This window comes from Rutilus rutilus (genome assembly GCF_951802725.1).
Source record: "Rutilus rutilus genome assembly, chromosome: 4".
Classification (NCBI taxonomy): Eukaryota; Metazoa; Chordata; class Actinopteri; order Cypriniformes; family Leuciscidae; genus Rutilus; species Rutilus rutilus.
The window spans coordinates 31,598,250-31,619,830 of NC_140212.1; the positions used below are offsets into that span (position 1 = coordinate 31,598,250).

Below are 21,581 nucleotides of genomic sequence, written 5' to 3' on the forward strand. Positions count from 1 at the left end.
CACACACACACTCTCTCTTCACGTTTTTTCTCGAATTATCCTTTGATTTCTTCTCTGAACCGGTCGACTTTCAGCATAGGCACTGCCTTAACATGGCGAAAAAGCACGACTCATTTGAGGCATATATACCCCTGGGGTCCCAGCAAGTCCTCACCAAGGTGGTAGGGCCCAGAGAGCCATTTCACCACTTTGCAAACCTTGTCTATTAGTGTAGCCTGCCTTCCGTAGGATAAATATTCACACATTTTGTAATTCATTAATTGGGCTATTGTAACCGATGTTAGGGCCGAGGGACGATTACCACACTCCGGAGGAGCAGACAGTAATTTCTTCTCGTTTCTTCGACTCGTCAGAATGTGCTTGTAGGACGGGCAGAGGCTTCTTCTCGCCTTCAGCTTTCCCCACGGACAGAGCAGGTAAGTATTCGGCTCGTGAAGATGTTCTTAGGACAGCCGATCGAATGAACCGCAGCTTCCCCACCTCTTCTGAGGGACAGACAGTGACGGTGCTCAGACTCGGCTTGTGGACGTGTTCATAGAACAGCCGATCGAATGACAGCAGCTTCCTCACCTCTTCTGAGGGACAGACAGTAACGGTGCTCAGACTCGGCTTGCGGACGTGTTCATGGAACAGCCGATCGAATGACAGCAGCTTCCTCACCTCTTCTCTTCTGAGGGACAGACAGTAACGGTGCTCAGACTCGGCTTGCGGACGTGTTCATGGAACAGCCGATCGAATGACAGCAGCTTCCCCACCTCTTCTGAGGGACAGACAGTAACGGTGGATCAGGCAATAACAAGTGAGACAGGACTGTGGTAATTTACCCGCCTTTACTCTCGTTCCGTGCGTAGCAGAGCGGCGTCGTTGGGAGAGTTCGTGAGACTGGACTTTCGTGGACGTGAGAGACAGTGCTCGTGGAGTGTGGTACTCGGGGTGCGTTGAGCTCTTTCCTCCCACCATACACTCAAGTGGGAACCTGGACACAGCTTTAGACAGATCAATTTGAAGGAATCTTCACAGTCATAAGTCAATATTCATCCATCAAAGTTTCAGAGAAAACGCAGTCGTTTGATCTCACCACACTTGTGCATAAATCACTCTTGTAAATCTTCACACGTGTGCACTTCACTCTTTCAGACACTGCAAACTCACTTCATCTCCACAGTGATTAATCGACCCGTTTCTCTTCTCTCTGTAGGGTGGATGACTCGAGGAATAATGTTTTCAGAAGATCATCATGAACACATCAGCGATCCTCCCAGCTGTTCCAGTTACTACGCTTCGTTCTGTCAACAAGATCACACACACTGCCCGCAAACAAAGGTTAGTTGCACACTGGTGATGGTCAATCTTCAAATGTGTTTTTCTCAACGGGTAATCAATGGAAGGGTGCACTTAACGTTTCCCCGGTGAGTCACTCAATATCCTGCAGTGGTTTCCTCTCTCACTTCTGCCAGTCAATCTCCTCACTTACTTCATTGCGTTGCTGTTCGTGGTTTCTTCAGAAAAACTCACTAAATGAGCATGCCTCGGGGAATCTCACAGTAGAACTCCGATCCGGCATTAAACCTTCAGCCTTCCTATTTCACCGCCGCTGTCAGAACACACACATTGCTGCCTACCCGTTCTTCCACACTGCTCAAACACTCCATTTTTATGCTCCTTTTCCTGAGCACATGCTTCAATGAAGCGCAGCTGATTTGCTTCAGCTGGCGCTCGTTATGGCCAACACTCAACAGAGCCAGATTTAGAACCAATGGAACAGGAATCTTTTTGGATTTGCCAGGTTTTCACCCGGTGACACTATCATGCAATCAAACTAATCAAGAGTTCTAGACTTTGATGGGTTGCTGTTGTGTATTTTCATTTGGCTGTTCTCATGATTGCTAGACAACCGGCAACTGTGCCTAGGGTCTTGAAGTTCAATCACACCACATGTAGCCATTTACACGTATGCCTACTTGGCATATGTAACTCTTTAGGTGGTAACACTTTATTTTGATAGTCCGTTCGTTGAGACTATACTAGTTATTAGTAGTCATTCAGTAGCTTGTCAACAGTGCATCATTTGACAATCAACAACACTGTTTCAACAGACAAGTAACATACGTTCAACTGACTGCCTATAGACTATAAGGTACAATTCAAGTGTTAATCTACAGATTTTACGAAAAAGTGCCTGTTGACTGTCAATGTTATTTTGCAACAGGTTATTAACCAATTGGTGACTAACTTTCAATTGTCAACTAACTTTCTGTAGATTGAGTACCAACAACTCAAGATCAATCTGTCAGTTAAAAGTCAACAGTCATGTCAGCATATGAAGTGTATGAGACTGTATAATGCTACTCAAGGGGTCTCATATGCATCAAATTAATGATTATTTTAGCTGATTTAAAACTGTTTTTAAAAATGTTTTAACCATTTGTAGATAATCTGTTGATAGTCAACTAAAGATTACATGTAGTTGCTTATTTGTTGCTTGTCAACAAAGAAATTGTTTATGATCAGTAGACTATTAATAGACATTCTCAACTAAGCGTTAGTAGATATATTTTAGGACTATCTAATTAAAGTGAAAGACAGTTGATATCAGTAGAAAGTCTATAACCTATCAACAGATTGCATACCTAACCTGACTGAAGTAGAACAAACACTATGGCCAGCACATCAGAGAAAAAAAAAAATCACTTTTATTAAATAAAAAAATAAATAAATAATAATACAACCCATTATTTACTAGGATATCACGATCACATCTGATTATGTGAAAAAAATTATATTGAGCATTCCAAATGAGAAAACTCTCAATAGTCTACATCATTTCAAATGCCCGAGGCCAAGATCAAAAGTTATAAACAACAAATAACAATAATTATTAATTAATACATTTAGCCTTTAATGACAGTAAGTTTTACAGAAAATCACATTTATCAAATGCAGTTTAACGTTATAACAGTTACTCATTTAAGAAATAATCTCTGTTCCTGCTGCAAACTCGCTTCGGAGGATTAACAGACAAGACTATAGTTTAAACCCTTAACAATGCCTTCTTTAATCGTTTAACCATTTTGTAACATTTAGTTTATTTAACGTTATGGTGAGACACAAAAGGCGTTTTCTCCTATAGAACCATAATACACCAAAACACAATATAAATTAACAAAATACATAATTTTTATTAGCTAACGTAACGTTAGATGTAATCCAAATCTTTATAATCCATAGGCAAGCAAGAAACAGATCCAAATTCAGCCCTTCATCCACATCCAGCGATCTCCATCTCCATTCTCAGCAACGACCGTAAATGTCAAATCCCGCGCTCGTGATGAATTTAAATTCAAAAATTGCGCCCTCAAGAAGCGCTACGACATGTTTTACGGCAGTGATAATAAACGCTCATTGGCTCTCGCCTGCTTCGTCACAGATTGCAGCATGCCGTGTTTCAGTTGAAACAACATTGAAATGCAGAAGCGCGCGCGCTGTCTTCACGCAGAAGGAAGCTGGGTTAACATTTTCATGGATTAATAACTTAAATTCTGCTCTGTCCCTTATACAAAACTGTTATATACTGCCAGAGAGGACTTAAACACATCGTCATTTGAGCGACTTTTGGTACCGATTTACATTTTCGCAATAAATTATTATGATAACACTGCACATCTGTTGTTTTTCTTCATAATTTTAGCCTGCATAGTTTTAAGAAATGGTTATGGGTAGGTTTAGGGGCAGGAGTAGGATTAATGTTAGTGGCTCAAAATATATTTTAATGCTATTAATAAAACTGGCATTTCCCTACACATCTCTGTCCATTAAGTGTTTTATTCTTTTTATATTCTGTATAAAATGAGTAATTTATATTTAGGATTGGGAGTAGGGTTAAGGGAACTTACATTTATCTATAAAACAGTATAAGGGAAATGATACAGATATCTTCGTATGATATGATTTGTAAACGTTTGTAGCTGTGAATTCGTAATAATTCTACGTTGCAGACATGTCTGTATCATAGGCTACGTTTCAGCATCTATCCAAACGTACAAAAAAAGTATGTTTTCAATCTGTTGATAGGTTATAGAATTTCTACTGATATAAACTGTTTTTCACTTTAATTAGATAGTCCTAAAATTTATCTACTAACACTTAGTGGATAATGTCTATTAATAGTCTACTGATCATAAACAATTTATTTGTTGACAAGCAACAGATCTAATCTTTAGTTGACTATCAACAGATTATCTACAAATGGTTAACAATTTTTTTAAAACAGTTTTAAATCAGCTAAAATAATCATTATTTTGATGCATAAGAGACCCCTTGAGTAGGATATACAGTATCATATACTTCATATGCTGACATGACTGTTGACTTTTAACTGACAGATTGATCTTGAGTTGTTGGTACTCAATCTACAGAAAGTTAGTTGACAATTGAAAGTTAGTCGACAATTGGTTAATAACCTGTTGCAAAATAACATTGACAGTCAACAGGCACTTTTTTGTAAAATCTGTAGATTAACACTTGAATTGTACCTTATAGTCTATAGGCAGTCAGTTGAACGCATGTTACTTGTCTGTTGAAACAGTGTTGTTGAATGTCAACTGATGCACTGTTGACAAGCTACTGAATGGCTATTAATAACTAGTAAAGTCTCAACAAACAGACTATCAAAATAAAGTGTTACCACATTTTTAGGCTAGAACATTTAATATACAGCCCATCGTATACATTATTATTGATGCAGTCAAAAACTCTACAACTACTTTGCAACCAGGCCAGAAGCTTTGGCTCAGTTTGGCTAGCTTACGTTATCTGAAACTAAGGGAAATGTTAGTGGGTATGGGAAGGAATGAAGATGTATTTCTTCATTTTATTTTAAATTATATACATGTATTATACTGTATTAATAGTCTTTCTAGTTACATTAAGGCTACATGTATTAAAGCAGAATGCTCTGGGTAAAAGATCCATGCCAATGTTCTCTGTTGGCCCCCTGCGCACCTGGGCCCCACCCATTCACCTGAGTATAAATGTTGTGGCCCCACTGTGTGATATGTTGACCAGTTTGGTACAGTATCCCTGGGAAAGCATTGAAAAATGTCTAAAAAAACTGCATGGCCTCCAGTCCTCCCCAAACGAGACCAGGAACAGAGGAAGAAGCTTCGCCAGAGGTTGGAAAGAGACTTTGCGACCACGGTCTTGCGTGTCAGCAAGGCAGAAGCCTTAAAGACAAGGGTAAAGTTCTCCAGACCTCACTGGCCTCCATTAATTTCGTCAGAGGAAAAAGAGAGGAGGAGGCTGTTCCGGGAGAGCCTGGAGAAAAGGTCATCTCCTCCAGCCACCCCATCCACGAGCCAGCGGTAGCCCCCAGTAATGAAAACCGTGAAAGTGTCAGGTAAGATCTTAAAACTAAAAATCAATGTAAAAGATTGAATTCATATGAAATGCAACAAATGTCTAAAATAACTTTTTTTTTGTCTTTTACAGTTCCTCCATGCACGTCGCTGGCTGTGCTCCCTCCTCCATCGGCTGTTGCTGAGGCGGCCCTTAAGCGGGTGCCAAAGGCCACAGCCTGGAGAAGGAAAAAGAGGGCAAGAGAAGATTTAAAGGCCTTAAAGCAGGGCAAAGCCATCGCCCGGAGAAGGGATCCAAGAGGGTATCCCTGCAGTGTGTGTGGGAAGCCCAAGCAACTGGAGTTTGGGCACAGCTTCTTTCGCGGAAAAGGCTTTTGTGCCACTTCTGCTGGCAAGACAGTCTTGCAATGGCTGTTTGAGCAGAAAAGAATTGCAGCTGCGGACAATGTGGCCGATGTGCCCAGGACAATGGCCTGGAGGAGGAAGATAAAAGAAGAGGCCATTTCCCTAGGCCTGCCCCAGAAAAGGCCAAAAAAGTGCACGCCGATTACTAGCAGTCTGTGCCATCAACCTAAAACGAAGGAGTTTGGGCACTCGAGGTATGGCAGAAAAGCCTTTTGTAGCTCCCACAAAGGTAAAAGTGTGGAACTTTGGCTGGCAGAGGCAACGGGCACTTGCTCCTACTTAGTAAATGTCTTTAATTTATCTTTTATCATCTTTGCTTTGTTTTTGTTAAAGGCACACTGTGTAACTTTTGGCCACTAGGGGGCGCTAGACCTGTAACTTTCACGTCTAGCGCCCCTAGAGGCCACAAGCGCCGCAGCACTGTCGCAAAAGTCAACAAACAGTCACACAGTAGTAAACTGCCACACATGGACTTCTACATCCTGGATGAGGGAGTTCTGCGTCTAGCTCGTGCTGCGTGGAATGACATCTTTGCAGTCGATGACGTCCATGAACCAGGCGAAGAGCAGCGCTCTTACAGACATGCAGCTTATAGGAATTTTGTGCTCTGGCAACATGGACGTTTAGGGGAGGGCAATAGAGTGGTCATAGCAAGCTGTGTTGTGTGGCGCATTAGGGACAAGTATCCAGACGCTAATGGACAATACACAGGCTTTAGAGTGCGCCGGCTTCCATGATTTATTAATATCAATAAAAGGAGTACAAATGAAAATGCGTGTTATTTCTTTCATAGTTCCAGAATATTTTACAATTGTTTACATCTTTGGAATTTGATTTTACAGTTATTTCTCGAACTACCCATTCAATTACATTACATAGGCAAACTACTAATAATAAAAGAAAAATATGCACATCGTAGAAGTTATCATAAATTTTATTCAAATAAAGAATGAACAAAAACAGTTACAAAACAAAACAAAAATTCTGTTTTAGTCTTCCATTACTAGAGCTATTGTTCCCCGGGAAATGTGTCTTGCCACAAGTTCAGCAGTGGGGGGTGGTGTATCTGCTGTGCCAACCAGCCCAAGGCGCTCAGGGTCATCTTCTGAAAGAGTTCTTCTTCGAGGAAGGCCTGACCCACTCTCTAATCTTCACCTAAGAATTGTCTTCTGAAGGTCGGGAATGTAGGCATACGTCTTGGCCTCTTTTGTAACATGCACACTCCAGTTTTTCGACTTTTTGTTGTAGTACCTTCTGTAACTGTAAAAACATAGAATACCACATACTATTCCCCTTCCAACAATAAATTAAAAAGTGTATACAGTAAAAATACATACATTTTTTCTCCTTTTCTGTTCCGTCTGTGCTCGCGGCCATTGTGGTAGTTGTAATCAATTGCAGCAAGAAAAACCCTGGTTCTGTACACTTTATACTTATAGGCAAAGTGCTTCCCTGCATACATCAGAATATGGTTCTGAAAACTCTCCAAATCTGAGGTAGTCCTGTATAAATTAGATTGAAATTGCAAGTGTGGTCTATGGCATTTACATTATCCAAAGCAACAAAAAGGTAAAGGAAAAAATAGATAAACTGCACAAACATACCTGAATGTGATGTACTTTTTCACATCTTTCAGCCAGCGTTTATTCAAAACAATGGCAGTTAGGGTCTGATGAGCAGCAGAACCTGCAAGCCAAGAAAGTTATGATACAGCTATATCATGCAGTTGTACTAAATTAAATTATCTAAATGTGTGAAACAAAATGCTCCATGTTACCTTGCTGTATCCACGGCTTATCTTGACTGCTGTCATCCAATGGCTCATGCTCACAGAACCCTGTGGCCCATGTGTGTTCATTGCGTACATGATGTAGTACACCATGCCACAGCATCTGTAAAGTAAAAGCATTGATAGATTACAATTGACAATAGCACACACTTTGAGTATCTGTTGTTATTCACATACCTTAAACTGCTCTACAGTTGTTGCACGCTGACAGCAATACCAGAAGTGGTTCACTATATCCTTGACCCAATGCATCAGTACACAATGTTCCTTGCCTTTTGCTGCCTGATTACAAAACAAATAATGAGAATGACTTTGTACCAAAGGTCTATTCCTATTTGAGAGTAAATCATACAGCATATAACAGTGGTAATTGTGGCAATTTGACTTACTTCGCGGAGCTTCCTTCCAAGATTTTTGGAAGCATGCCAAACATCCAGCGAATGGGTTAAACTCCAATCCTTGTATTTTCCACGTACAGGATCTAAAGATATTATATTACATAAGATAAATAATTTTTGGATGAGACGTGAGATTGAGTGTGGATTATACTTACCGAGCAAGGCAGATATTTGTCTGTGAGCATCCGTCACTACTTCTTTGATAGGGATTTCGTTGAGAAGGCAGTCCATTGTACTTTCAAAACAGACTTTCTCCAAGATGATCGAATTCCTGCCAAATTTCCTTTTGTCCTCGCTCACAATGTGCACAATATCACGAGTCTCGAGCTCAATCATAGTGTATGTACAAAATTGTGCACAGTGACCTACAAATAACATTCTGTAAGTAACAAGAGTTTTTTCCACTCGTGAAGATTTTTCTTATAGCACATGTCATGGAATATTTTTCCCTAAACCTAACTACCTGGTGCGTCTGCACTCGACACCCACCTGATCTTAATATCTCTGGCGTCTACACTCGACACCAATACCTTAAACTCTCTCTGGCGTCTGCTCTCGACACCAATACCTTAACTCTCTGGCTCTTGCGTCTTCAGTCGACAACTGGCCGACTTTCTAACTAACTTGCTTCCCTAAACTAGCTTCCTGCGCAGGAATAAATCGACAAACAGATCTGCAAATGTCCTTTAAATGCTTTAATCACGGCCGGGAGATCTTCCCGAGCAGTTCTCAGGGAATCTCTCCCAAGAAGCAAGGCCGGAGGATCTCAGACAAATTCCATTGAGAATCCCACCGTAAAACACATATACAACAGTTTTTATAGAATCAAGAAAACAAATAAGACTAACATGTCACCTTCAATATGATTGGTTCAATTGGTTCAAAAGCCCCAACCTTTTCCCTCTGTCACTGGCATAAGCAAACTCTGATTACTTATCACAAGGTTTTTTGCGAACTAGTCATGTCTAGTTTCAGTTCCCCTTTCTGTTATTAATACACATAGACATACACTCAAAGTCACAAGTTTTTCCCCAAAGAGTTTGGAAACATTAAAAGCATATGAATGTTATTCCTGCAAGAAAAACAAATGTTAGTTGATTAATTAAAATTCATTCACACACAACATACCTGGGGACTCCATTCTGCCATCACCTGATAAAAGGAAGCGAAATAAGATTACAACTGAAATATAGCAATGTAATCAGCTTCCCAACAATGACACATTTATTGACATACAAACATTGAAAATGACACTTACCAAGTACAACTACTTCAGTCTTTTGTCGAAGCCTGTTCAACACCCTCTCTCTACTCTCTTTCCAAAGCTCCTCTACAGGCTTTAGGCAGTATTCAGACTGTATGGCAAAAAATGTGGTCTCAGCCACCATTCCCATACACATAAACTTGAAGAGGAGATGGATTTTTCTATAGCTGTTGCCAGCAGGGGCGTAGCACCAAATTTTGGGCCCTGGGTACAAACCATCTTGCTGGGCCCCCGTACCAAATACCATAGTGATACCAATGGGTGGGGTACTGCATTTTTATCATAAAAACACTTAAAATGTAAACAAAATAAGCCACACTCTGATTAATATATTTTTGTTTTATTGTCAAAAGTACAAGTTAATTGATGATTATTTGTCTGTTTAAAATAAATGCAGACTATAGAATCACAGGGTACACTAACCGCCAAACTAGACATTCAGTCTTTGAATTACGTTTTTAAAATTAGTCATTTCAATCATTAAGATGTGCATTAAACTGAGAACAATTCTGTACTTAATGTAAGAGCGTGCGCAAGCTAATTTGCATAGCAATGCGGTAAAATAGGCGCTAACGATCTGTGTTTTTGCGGGTGTTAGATTTTGACAATGGAGGGAAATATACAGTGTTTTCATGTAAACATCTGATTTTTGCAGTGTAAGATTACGGTTAACACCTTTAAATATTACATAAATGTATTATTATGTATTTTTATTAAACTTATTGAGTGTAGGCCTATAAATCAGCAGCAAAAAGTAATTCTTGAAAAAATCTGCACAGTAATTTTATCAAATCTACACGTTAATAAAAACAAATTGCTATTAGTACTATTAGTATAAAATTCAATTAGGCAATCATACATTTCTCAATTTTATATTTATATATTAATGTCAAGAATTTAGAAGTGTATTTATATAGCCTACGCTACACACAGAAATAATACACAATTAAATTATGCTTATTTTAAATGCATTGAGCAGGCTAGGTATAAAAAAATATAGGCTTTTAATAATCTTTCAAGTGCGCAAAACCATGATAATATGAAACGCTTCAAAACAAAGCGCGTATGCGCATCGCATGTGCTCAAAGCGACATGGAGTCACAGCAAGTGTGCATTTAAAAGTTCACGGCACAAAGCGAAGACATGTCGAGCGCACAAATCCTAGTGTTTATCTGTCCAACAGTTTATTGATCATTTGTTTCTTCAGTTTTAAATTCCAGTTATTGTGCGTTTGATACCGATTCATAGTCCTTGTGCTGTTTGTGATCTAACAGGCACACGGTACGGTAGCGAGTCGTTTAAAAACAGCAACAAACTCCAACAAAATAAAGTAATTTTATGCAAATCCACAGCCTTTTCTCTACAGATCAAGCATTATAATGTTAATATATCATATTGGAGAGAGTTTTACCGTGCATCCTGCTGTAACCGGCAGAGGCGCGCGCGCTGTTTGAATAACGTTAGTTAGTTAGCTGTTACTGAATGGAGATTGACAGCCGCAGAGGAGGGAAAACGAGTTTCCGTAAACTTTAATGATGTAATACGACATCTGTCCGTGTCCCTCACATTAAGCTATGGAATGGCCTCAGATGACTTTGTCACCCAAACTGACGTGAATAAAGCGCGAGGCGCCGAAAAGCGCGCTGTTTGCATCCCTGTATGTAGGGTGTGATAAAGTATTGGTATATTATTAAAACAGAGTACGAACATAAATGTATGCTATTCTACCTGGAGTAGATATTTATGTTAAAACAATGTCAATGCTCGATGATGCATTTGGAGCTCACCTTTCTTTTAAAAAAAACTGAGTGAGCAACTGCTTGCCCTCATTTGCCTTTCTCTCTTTAATCTTCTTTTCTTTTCGTTTTTGAGCCCCTTATTTTCCTTTCTTAAGGAAAAACATGACTCTTCCCCTGTCTTCCTAGTTCCTATCACAGCTCACTCCAGCTCCTCCTGTCTCTCATCAACTGATTCACTGCGGGTCCGTAGCAGAAGAACCTGACCTGCGAGTCGTACCATTTACATTGATTCGAGAGGGGTGGTGGGGCCCTGCACAGCATGAAAATGACTTTTTTATACCAAACCAGTGCCTAACTACAAGTTTAGTTTTGCACAGGAACTTTTTTATTTGTACCTAAATGCTATACAAATGTTAGTGCATGTATATGTATGTATAGAAAACTGACTTCTAAGGGCCCCCCCCTGCCTCGGGCCCTGGGTACTCGGTACCCTTTATCCCCCCAGTCCGACGCCCCTGGTTGCCAGAGAGAAGAATGTTTGTTGACAGCATGAAATCGCCTCCTTGCATGCCAAATTTTAGGAGTGGCTGAGAATTCTAATGCCAAATTGTGTGTCCGTGAGGGCAAACCTAAGAAAAGATTAACAGAGCAATTAGCAATTCAATACATTCTCTTCCAACCTTTGCCAACACCCCCACATCAGGTGTTTATTCAAAGTGACACTTTTTACCAGGCTCTCCAGAAAGTCGTTCTCAAAACAATAGTGGTGCTGCACTTACACTTACCCATTCAAGAATGACACCAGTCCCTCTGTATTTCAATTGCACATGAAAAGGAGGCCTTCCATTACATAGCGTCCCCAAAATTGGGTCTCTGAACTGACAAAGCTGTACAGGTAACTGCATGTACCTTTAAAGGTAAAACAGGAAATGAGAGGCTGACGTAAGATAGTGGAAAAGCTATAGGTCATATAGATTCATATACCTTGCAAGAGAGAGCAAGTTGTCATTGTAGCAGATGCTCGCTTTCTTTCCTATGAGATCCTCTAATCCTCATCAGAGTCGTCATCTTCCCAGCAAACAGCTTCCTCCATCTCAATTCTACACAGAAAAATACATATTGGAATTGAATTGCACACTTTATACATACATACATAAAGGAAAAGGGTAATTTACATACAATGTAAAGCACTTACATACTATTCTGCAAATCATTAGCAGCCTCTAGCTCGTCATCGTGTTTTTCTGAAATTGCCAATGAGTGCATACTGCAAAAAATAATACTAATAATAAGAGGAGAAACATGAGTATATTATTCTCCCAAAATGATTGGTTATTGTACTCACCTTGATTCAAGCACATCAACTTTTTCACTTTCTGTGATCAACTCCTCTACACCTGAAAGGACCATTTCTCTCCCCCTACAAAAAAGAAAGAAAGAATGTTGGACTGTAATATCGCTGAAGCTCTGGTTTGTCTGTATAGTTCTGTTAGTTTTACATCTACAACGTAGGGACACTGGCAATCTGCTTATGTAGGTGAAAAGCATAATTTTATAAATATCATCATCATCATCATCATTATCAATGAGCCATGTGTAGTGTCTTATAAATATATATTTTTGAATGAATTATTTTGATTTGTACCACAAACTGTCTACAGTTGAAACATAGTGCAAACCTGTCAAGATCTGAAGAGTCTGTAACACCCGATAATGGTGGTCCAGGAGGTTTTGCTGTGCCCTCTCCTTTATATGTGACCTGATCCAGCGTGAGTCACAGTGACCCAAATTTCAAAACTGAGATTTTGGTATTAATGGAAAGAGGAGACCATAAGATTTCAAATGATATCCTAGTCATTATGGTCATCTGCCCTCTTTTTCCAATTGAAAACCTGAGAAAATCGCTTTTAAAGTTTTTTGCCTGTTTTTTGTTGATATCTTTCAAAATCCATTGCATTTAAAGGGATGAACTATTTATTGTACAGCTTAATTTGACCAAAGACATATGCTATTATGCCAGGCTGAAGCTCAAAAGTTTTTATTTGAATAAATAATTTAAAAGGCACTTTTACAAACATTTACTAAAATCAGAAAGATTGAACAGAGGTGCTACCTCAACGCTTTTGGCGACTTTTTGGCGACTTTGCTCTTTTTTGACAGCGACATTTCTCAAATTAATAATATTTAATCTTTCTGAGGAGATCTGCTAGCTTGTTTACACAGAGCGCTGCGAGTCTGACAGGAGGATGGCTGGACCAATCGCGTGCCGGTCAGTCGAAATGTTGCTTCCCATTGACAAATGATCAGCGTTTGTGTACATTTCTAAGCTTTTTGATTGGTTCTACGTGTAACACCATATTTGGAGAGCAGAGACGTTTCAGGGGATACCTGGGAAATGCTCAGAGGTGACCAGAGGAGTTGAGAAAAGCAATATTCATTTCCAGCGAATTTAGTAAAACTTTGTAAACTTTAATAGTCATTTAAATACCTTTACTCAATTATCTGGACTACGAAACTTTAGGAGATTATTTTTGAATGTCTGTTCTTTGAAATTTAGCACAAAAAAATAAATTAAATAAAAAATATTATTTCATTGTTTTTCCACATAATCGGCCCATATCTTAAAATGGAACGTTGCGACTTCCGACTCATTTCGCCAGATCGGGTCACATATGGTGTGGAAGTGGCTGGACGTCTGCGTTCGTAGCTAAACAAAAAAAACAAGTCATTGTATCAAAGCAATGTCAAGTGCACAGGCAAAAAAGGCCACAACAAATAGCCTAGGTGCAATATCAAAAGTATGCCTATGTGACAGATGTTATATTTATTAATTCATTTCACTCAAAATCTCCCTTTGTTATTATCATTTGTTATATTTCTTTCATTATTTTGTATTCTGGAATTGTACTTATTCTTCTAATATTGATTTCTATTAATTGAGATGTCATATTTCTATGGTTCACGGTCATTTTTCAGTTTTGTTTAATACGGTGCGTGGCTCCTTTAAGACTCTTTGCAATGTTCTTTCATGTTCCGGTTCCGGTTGCTCTCCTTCAGTTCGCGGTAAATGCGACTGAAGAGAGGTGGGGTTTACTGGCGCTCTGTCTGAAAAGTTTGAAATGAGTTTTGTTTAATGTAGTATAACATGTTATTTGTTCTGAAATGCACTTTAATCGTATTCAAACATGTATGAAGTTTGTGTGAATTATGTTATGAGTTAAAGCATGTATTGTTGGAGAGAATTCATTAATGTAAGCATGAGTGTGCAGGCTCTGTTGGCTAAAATAATGCCTTTCACTGACAGGCTGAACTGTGAAAGAAGGCCACAGACTCGAGCTTGTATTGATCTTTTCTTTTTATTCATGCAGGTATGTTCACTTTCATGTTTCTGTTTATATTGTTTTTAATTTATGTAAAATGCTTTATTTTTTTAATGAAATATATTAAACAATATTGAGTTGTTTATTTGAGAAACTAAAATATATCAAAATTAGTAAATTGTGTTTCAGTTTGCGGTATATGCGACTGAAGAGAGACTGAACTGTGAAAAAAGGCCACAGACTCGAGCTTGTATTGATCTTTTCTTTTTATTCATGCAGAATAAAACCCGGCCTGTGAAATTTCTGTTGCCCGGTCTCACTCTATCAACACAACGCAGAGTTCCAACAAAGACCGGTCACACCTATAAATTAAAGTTTTGGCATTTCATTGAATCGGTAGTTTTGTTGCAAATCACTATAACTGTAACTTACCTTTTATACAATATAAAGGCTTGGCTTCTTTGCCTGTCAGCTTTGGGAACTACCTCAGATACATCAAACATTTGCGATTTGCATGTCATCGATTGCAATGCTCAAATCAGAACGAGAATGATAGCGATAGCATGCTAACCATCTAAAAATAGCATGTTAGTGTTTACTAGCTAATTCGCTCCTCTACTAGCATTAGATTCATGAAGATAAATGGAGGACCAGATAGCTTCCGTAACAGCCAGGCAGACAACAAATTAGAAAAACTAGAGATAGTATGCAAGCAATGTACTTACTAGTCCAACAGCATGACGGCCAAGTCAGCATCGGTCGGGCACCCCTCAACCTCCTTTAGCTCACGCCAGCGAGCAAATGCTGGACCAATATTGATCCTCGTCCGGCCTTTCAATTTATCACTCTCCCTTTTTCTTTTACGAGTTTCCTCCGACAAAACCTTCTTGGACTTTTTGGGTTTCGCTGCTGCCTCGGCCATGCCAAAACATACGCATGAAAGCAAATGCTGGTTGGCCTCTCACGTCCGAATTTGAGGAAGTGGTGGGGAAAGTGACGTATGCCGTAAAGCAGTCGAATTTTGTAGTTCTTTTTGTGCTCGGGTTACTACCCGAACCCCGAAGTTACGTAGTGCCAGTAAAAGCGATACAGACCCCGTCAGGCTATATATTTTTATAGTTCTAGTGTGAACTATTTAATAAATAAAAAACAAACGAAAAAACCCAGACTGTGTATGACTCTGAGATGTATTTAGGGAAACATTAGAATGCTAATGAATAAATAAAATAAATAAAAATCTTCACAAATAAAAGAAATGGCAAAGGCAATTAACATGACCTTAATGAAGGCAAAAAAAAAAAATTCTTAAATAAAGAAAAGTCATTTAGGACTGTTAACATGGCCTTTGTGAAGGCAGATTAACATTCTAAAATAAAGAAGTCTTTTATGACTGTTTAATGACCATATAAGTGAAGCAAATAAGTGTTCTAAAATAAAGTACAAGCATTTAAGAATATGATCTTCGTGAAGGCAGATAAGTATTCTGAAATAAAGAAGGACTGTTACATGGTTTTTATGAGGGCAAATTAATGTGCAAAAGTAAAAAACCTTAGCAGATAAAAAAAAAAGCAGATAAACCTTAAATAAGGTTTTGATATATTAATGGCATTTATGAGGGCAAATAAATGTTCTCAAATAGAAGAACAGTCATTAAATGTTTTAAAATAAATAATAATTAAGGACAATTTATATGACCGTTATGTAGGCAGATAAACCTTTTGAAATAAAGAACAATCATATTGGAATTATTAAATGTTTTTTATTAAATGCGAATAAATATTACTTAATAGAAATAAACAAAGGACATTTACAATATTTACAAATAAATAGCTATGAAGGAAATTTACAAATAAAGTTATTTTACAACAAAGTATATTTACAAATAAATAGTTATTTACAACAAAGGATATTTACAAATAAATAGTTAATTACAACAAAGGATATTTACAAATAAATAGTTATAAAGGATATTTACAAATAAAGTTATTTTACAACAAAGTATATTTACAAATAAATAGTTATTTACAACAAAGGATATTTACAAATAAATAGTTAATTACAACAATGGATGTTTACAAATAAATAGTTAATTACAACAAAGGATATTTACAAATAAATAGTTAATTACAACAATGGATGTTTACAAATAAATAGTTAATTACAACAAAGGATGTTTACAAATAAATAGTTATTTACAACGAAGGATATTTACAAATAAATAGTTATTTACAATGAAGGATTCTTCATTTCTCTTCTCCTGCAGCCAATCTTCCACAGTCTTTCCCTCTGCTGTGGCACAGAAGAAGAAGCTGCCCACCCTGGTGTGCCCAAACTCTCTTTTTCTGGGCTGCCCACATCGACTGCATGTGTAATGTTTTCGTACATGTTGCTGTGGAGGGGGCAGCCCTTGCTTCTGAGCTAAAAACTCTTTTGCCTTCCTCTTCCTCCACAAAGTTGTTCTGCTCAAGGATGTTCCTGCCGGTGGAGGAGAGAAGGCAGCTGATGGTAAAGCAGAGAGGGATGCTGGCGGTGGAGCAGATAGTGATGCTGGCGGTGGAGCAGAGAGAGCGAGTGCTGATGCAGGGGGAGGATGGCGCTGCCCACGTCGTATGGCCTGACCTCACAGGTCATACGACGTCCTGGATGCAGGGAAGATGGCGTCTTTGAGTGTCCCAGATGACGTCCATCCTCTCCTGGTCCACCAAGGCCTTGTCCTCTCCTGGTCCTTGAAGGCCTCCAGCAACTCACCGATCAGCTGCTCTGTCTCCTCCATGCCACGTGTGCAGCGTCGACAACTGTCTGGAGGTGAGCCTGCTGGTTAAGCTGGTCATCAGTGAGGCCTCTGATGCCCTGCTGTTGCTCCAGCTCCCTCATTTTCACCTCCCTCAGCAGAGCCACGAAAATGCAGGCGGAGGGCTTCGCCATGAACAGACCGTAGAGCGGGTGGCTGTCAGTGTGCAGACCTGCCGCGAAGCGCCTGTCGTGGAGATTTTAAACTGTATATTAAACTAATCATGTTTTTAACATCTAACCTTATTTAACATCTAACATTGGAACAGGATGTACTGTACGAAACCAATGGAAAACTTGTGTCTTTGACTGTGTGCGTATGTATGTAAAAATAACACAGTTTTGGGAAATGAAACTAGACAGTCTGTTGGAATCTTGTGATTATAGATGAAGTCATTGCAAGATCAGAGTTTGCTTTACCTAGTAACAGAGGGGTTTGCATATGAAGAACCAATCAAATAGTGGGGAAATTATGTAATGCGGCCTGACATTTTGTCATACCTCTATACTATAAAAACTGTTGTATATGTGTTTTACGGTGGGATGTCTCAATGGAATTTGTCTGAGATCCACCGGCCTTGATTCTTCTTGGGAGAGTTTCTCTGAGAACTGCTCGAAGACTCTCCCGGCCGTTATTAAAGCATTTAGAGGACATTTGCTGAAAGTCTGTCTGTTCATTTCTGCTGCGCAGCAGGTCAGTTTAGGGAATCAAGTAAGTTAGGTTAGTAGACTCGGCCAGATGTCGACTGAAGACGCAAGAGCTGGAGTATAAAGGTTATTAAGTGTCGATTGTAGACGCTCTGTGTCGATGAGTAGACGCAACAGTTTTATTATTTATTAAGTGTCGATGAGTAGACGCAACAGTTTTATTTTGGATAGTTAGGTTAAGGGAAAATTCCTCTACAGCCGCATGAAGTGCCACTCATCGAGACGTACCACCACATCGCTCCAGCCGCTGAACATGGCACCTGCCCTGGAGGTGCCCACAGAAGAGCAGCAGTCTCTGTCCACATAAAGGAGTGTGGGGGGAGCGACTCCAGGTTTTCACCAGGCCTGTGGTCATGGGCAGCACAGCAGTCCCTGACCCTCATGTGAGGTGAGCACAGACATGAGGACCTGTCCGTGCTCATTGCCCACATTGGTGACCCAGGCTGCGGTTCCAGCTGCAGCTCCCGCCAGTTTTTTGGCCACCTATTGTTGAAAAACAGAAAATTCAGTACAGATAACCTAAAAAATATTTATATACACCTGTACATACACATTTGGGTATATCTAATATTTCATTAATATGTTACCTTTTTTGTGGAGTCCATCTTCAGGATGGACCCAAAGACAGAGGTGACCATGGCTTTGAGCTCACCATACCGGGACCAAATATATCCTCTGCGTGGACAGAGAGGAGCCACTTGGCGGTTGGTATAGGCGGTTTGGGTGGTGGAGGTGAGATGGGCTGTGTGGTGGTGCCCTGGAACCGGTCACACACAGAGAGGTATTGCAGGGACCTCTCCATCCATTCCTCACTATGCTGTTCACATAGCTTGTGATATAGCATAGAGACACTGTTGCCGAGAGAGCGCTCCCTCATCAACTTTGGCATATTGGAGAAAGGCATCCTTGTTAGCCATGAGGGCACTTCTGTCCAATTTGCCAGCCTCGCGCTCCCGCTGATGCCCAGACAGGACCATGAGGGAGTAGCCAAGGTCATTCACTAGCATCCATTTGAAGGGTTTCCCTCTGTATTGACTGGATGGCACTTTGACTTGCCACCAGCAGGTCATCAAAGGGATTCCCTCCACCTTGGATGACCCTGACCTTGGCCTCCCCCAGCACAGCCTCAGGGTACTTTGGGACAAAGGGCACCCCTTTAGCCACTTGAGAAAGGTGAACTTTCTCCACAGTGGCTGCCCACTTAGAAGGCCTAAGCACCAGCTCTCCAGCCTCCACACGCAGCACCGTTTCACCGTTCCATTCTGCAACAGTAAAGCAATGATCTTATGACAAACAATTCACTGAAAACCCCATGCACAAAATAAATATTCATGGAAAAATGTACATTATCTACATCAATCAGTGGCATTAGTGCACATTTATTTCTTTATAGTTATATATTTTTTATTATTTTTAACGAATTTCATTTTCTTTTTTCATAGTTGTTAATTATTCGGATCATAAAACTGACATAAAGTGAGTAAAGAGTCAAACGAACGCTCATCAGAAGAATTCTGCATGCATTATATTTTTTTTAAAAAGAAGTGGATTTACTGGGTGTCGATAAAAATCATGAATGAAACTGTACATTTTATACCGAATTAAGTTTTAGGCGGCCAAATGTCATCACAAGTTTATGAACTGCATTTTTTTCCCTTCCGCCTCTTCTGAATGCAGTACACATTGATAAAATGCGTATTATATGCTTATTTTAAATACAGACAATACAGACAAAACATGAGATAGGGAAAATATGCAAACTTACGTGCTCAACGAAAAAATGCAGGTTAGCAAAAAGGCAACAAAAAAAGACAGCAAAAAGGCAAAAAATAATCAGTGTACAGAAAATTGTGGCGTTTTAAAAAAAACGTTTGTGTTTAATGTTGTGTTAAATCGAGTAAAACAGCAAGAGAGCGTTATTTCGGGGTAATTCATGATTCTGACAAGAGTGAATGACGTCCGAGGCGACGGCTGCGCGGGCGCCCAAGCCTCGGCCAATGAGAGCCGAGGTGGGCTCTCGGCCAATGGGAGCAACGAGCGCCTCTGAAACAATTCGTCGGCCGGCCAATGAGGCGAGGTGAGCAGAGGCGGGGCGCGGTGAAACAATTCGTCCGTGAGCGGAGGCGGGAGAAACAAATTGCACCAATTCACCCGAAGATCCGTTTTCGCCATAGCGCAATATTTTATATCCTGTCAAAACATACATTAATCATTGCCATTGCATTTGTATTTTTCAAAGATGTCCCCCTACCCCTGTTATCAAGGCATCAAAATGTGCAACAAAATGTGCAACAAACACTTAAAACACAACACAAAACACATTTCATAAGCTGAAGTGTGTACTCTTGTGTACACACACACACACACCTTAAAGCAGAACTTGGTAACTTTTTTAACTTAATAAAACTGTCTAGAAATCATTTGGATGGTTAAACAACCTGGTCTGGTTATATTGGTGACTTTCCCTGCTCCCCCCAGCGTTCCCAGGCGGAAAACCAACCTTGCAACTTCGGGACTACCGTCCCGGCAAGATAGAAATTGGAAGTCTCGTGAGAAGCGAGAACGAGAACGAGCGCGAAACACGAATTGCTTTACGTCATGTCAATGTTCTATGATAATGTGTATGATGTATTACCCACCTTGGTAGACATAGCTCCACACAATACAGTTGGCTTGCTCCGATCATAAAACGCACATGAGCAGCGGTAGAGAGGGGGAGGAGGCCGCCGCAAGTGAGTTTTTTTACGACCGTGTTGTGAAATATACGCCCCACAGCTGTAGGGGGAGCTCGTGGGGAGAACATGCGACAACAAAAGGGAAAATCAGTGAAGAAGTGACTAGAGTTCGCTAGAGTTGGCGAGTTCTGCTTTAATACTCTAATATGTCATTTGTTCACAATGTCTCACCACACAATAAATCATTATACCATTTCGACTAGACATTCAAAATGTAAAAAGATTTGTTTTTCCAAACTGTTTGTAGCGATTTGTTATATTTTTGTAATTTTTGTATATTTGTAATTTTGAAATATAACATTAAAGAGTATATTTGATGTGATGAATTGCTCTGTCATTTATCAGATTTACCAACTGTTATAATTTCAATTTGTGCTGGTTAATTATGAACAATGGGTAAAATTGGGGGGCAGGGCTCCATTAGGGCTCCTCCTCTAACCGCATGTGATCTCACTCCAAGCTTTTGATAAAACTTGAGAATCCTTTTGGTTTACCGGACAATTGCCAATGTGTAGAAAAGTCATTAATTTAGAGTTGACCGGGAAACGACCTGTTGTTGAAAAGTCATCGACAGACCGGGAAATATGATTGAAAATCCATCGATTTTTGGTTGTACGGGAGATCAACGGGTGGTAGACCAACGTACTGCACCGGACCATATAATCAGGTAAGCTTGCTTAATGTTCTATATGAATGAATTTAACCTAATCAAATTCTGTTACTCGTTAACATGATGGTTAGTGTAGTAACCGACGCAGTGCTGCAGTCATTGAAATAGATTTTGTTAAACCAATTGTCAAAATCTGCCAAAGGTAATATAACTTTGTGCTGATGGCTATCGTGGTTGCTTCCAACAGGTTAAGTTAGCAAAACCTCAGAGTCATCTATTTTTGTGATAGCTAGCTCAAAATACATGTCTGTACCATTTGCTAAGTAGGCAGACACAGGGGAGGACGTATGTTGTGAAATCTATTAACACAACGTAAGATGCACACAAACGCACCAGGGTTTGATAGAATTAAGTTGAGTGTGAAACCAGACCAGCGCTGCAAGGGGCGCCGGGAACAATCACACTCAGG

The 21,581-nt window shown here is 39.7% G+C and overlaps 1 protein-coding gene across 1 annotated transcript; it reads right to left on the bottom strand.

Moving 5' to 3' along the window:
• Positions 1–297: 297 nt before the first annotated feature.
• LOC311289821 (uncharacterized protein) lies at positions 298–1,167 on the bottom strand (the record flags this gene model as incomplete). Its single annotated transcript, XM_084408069.1, has 3 exons — positions 1,153–1,167; positions 756–976; positions 298–575 (listed from the first exon to the last, which is right to left on the bottom strand). Exons 1-3 carry the CDS (start codon positions 1,155–1,157, stop codon positions 298–300), a joined length of 504 nt encoding a protein of 167 aa, XP_084264195.1. The 5' UTR covers positions 1,158–1,167.
• Positions 1,168–21,581: the final 20,414 nt, after the last annotated feature.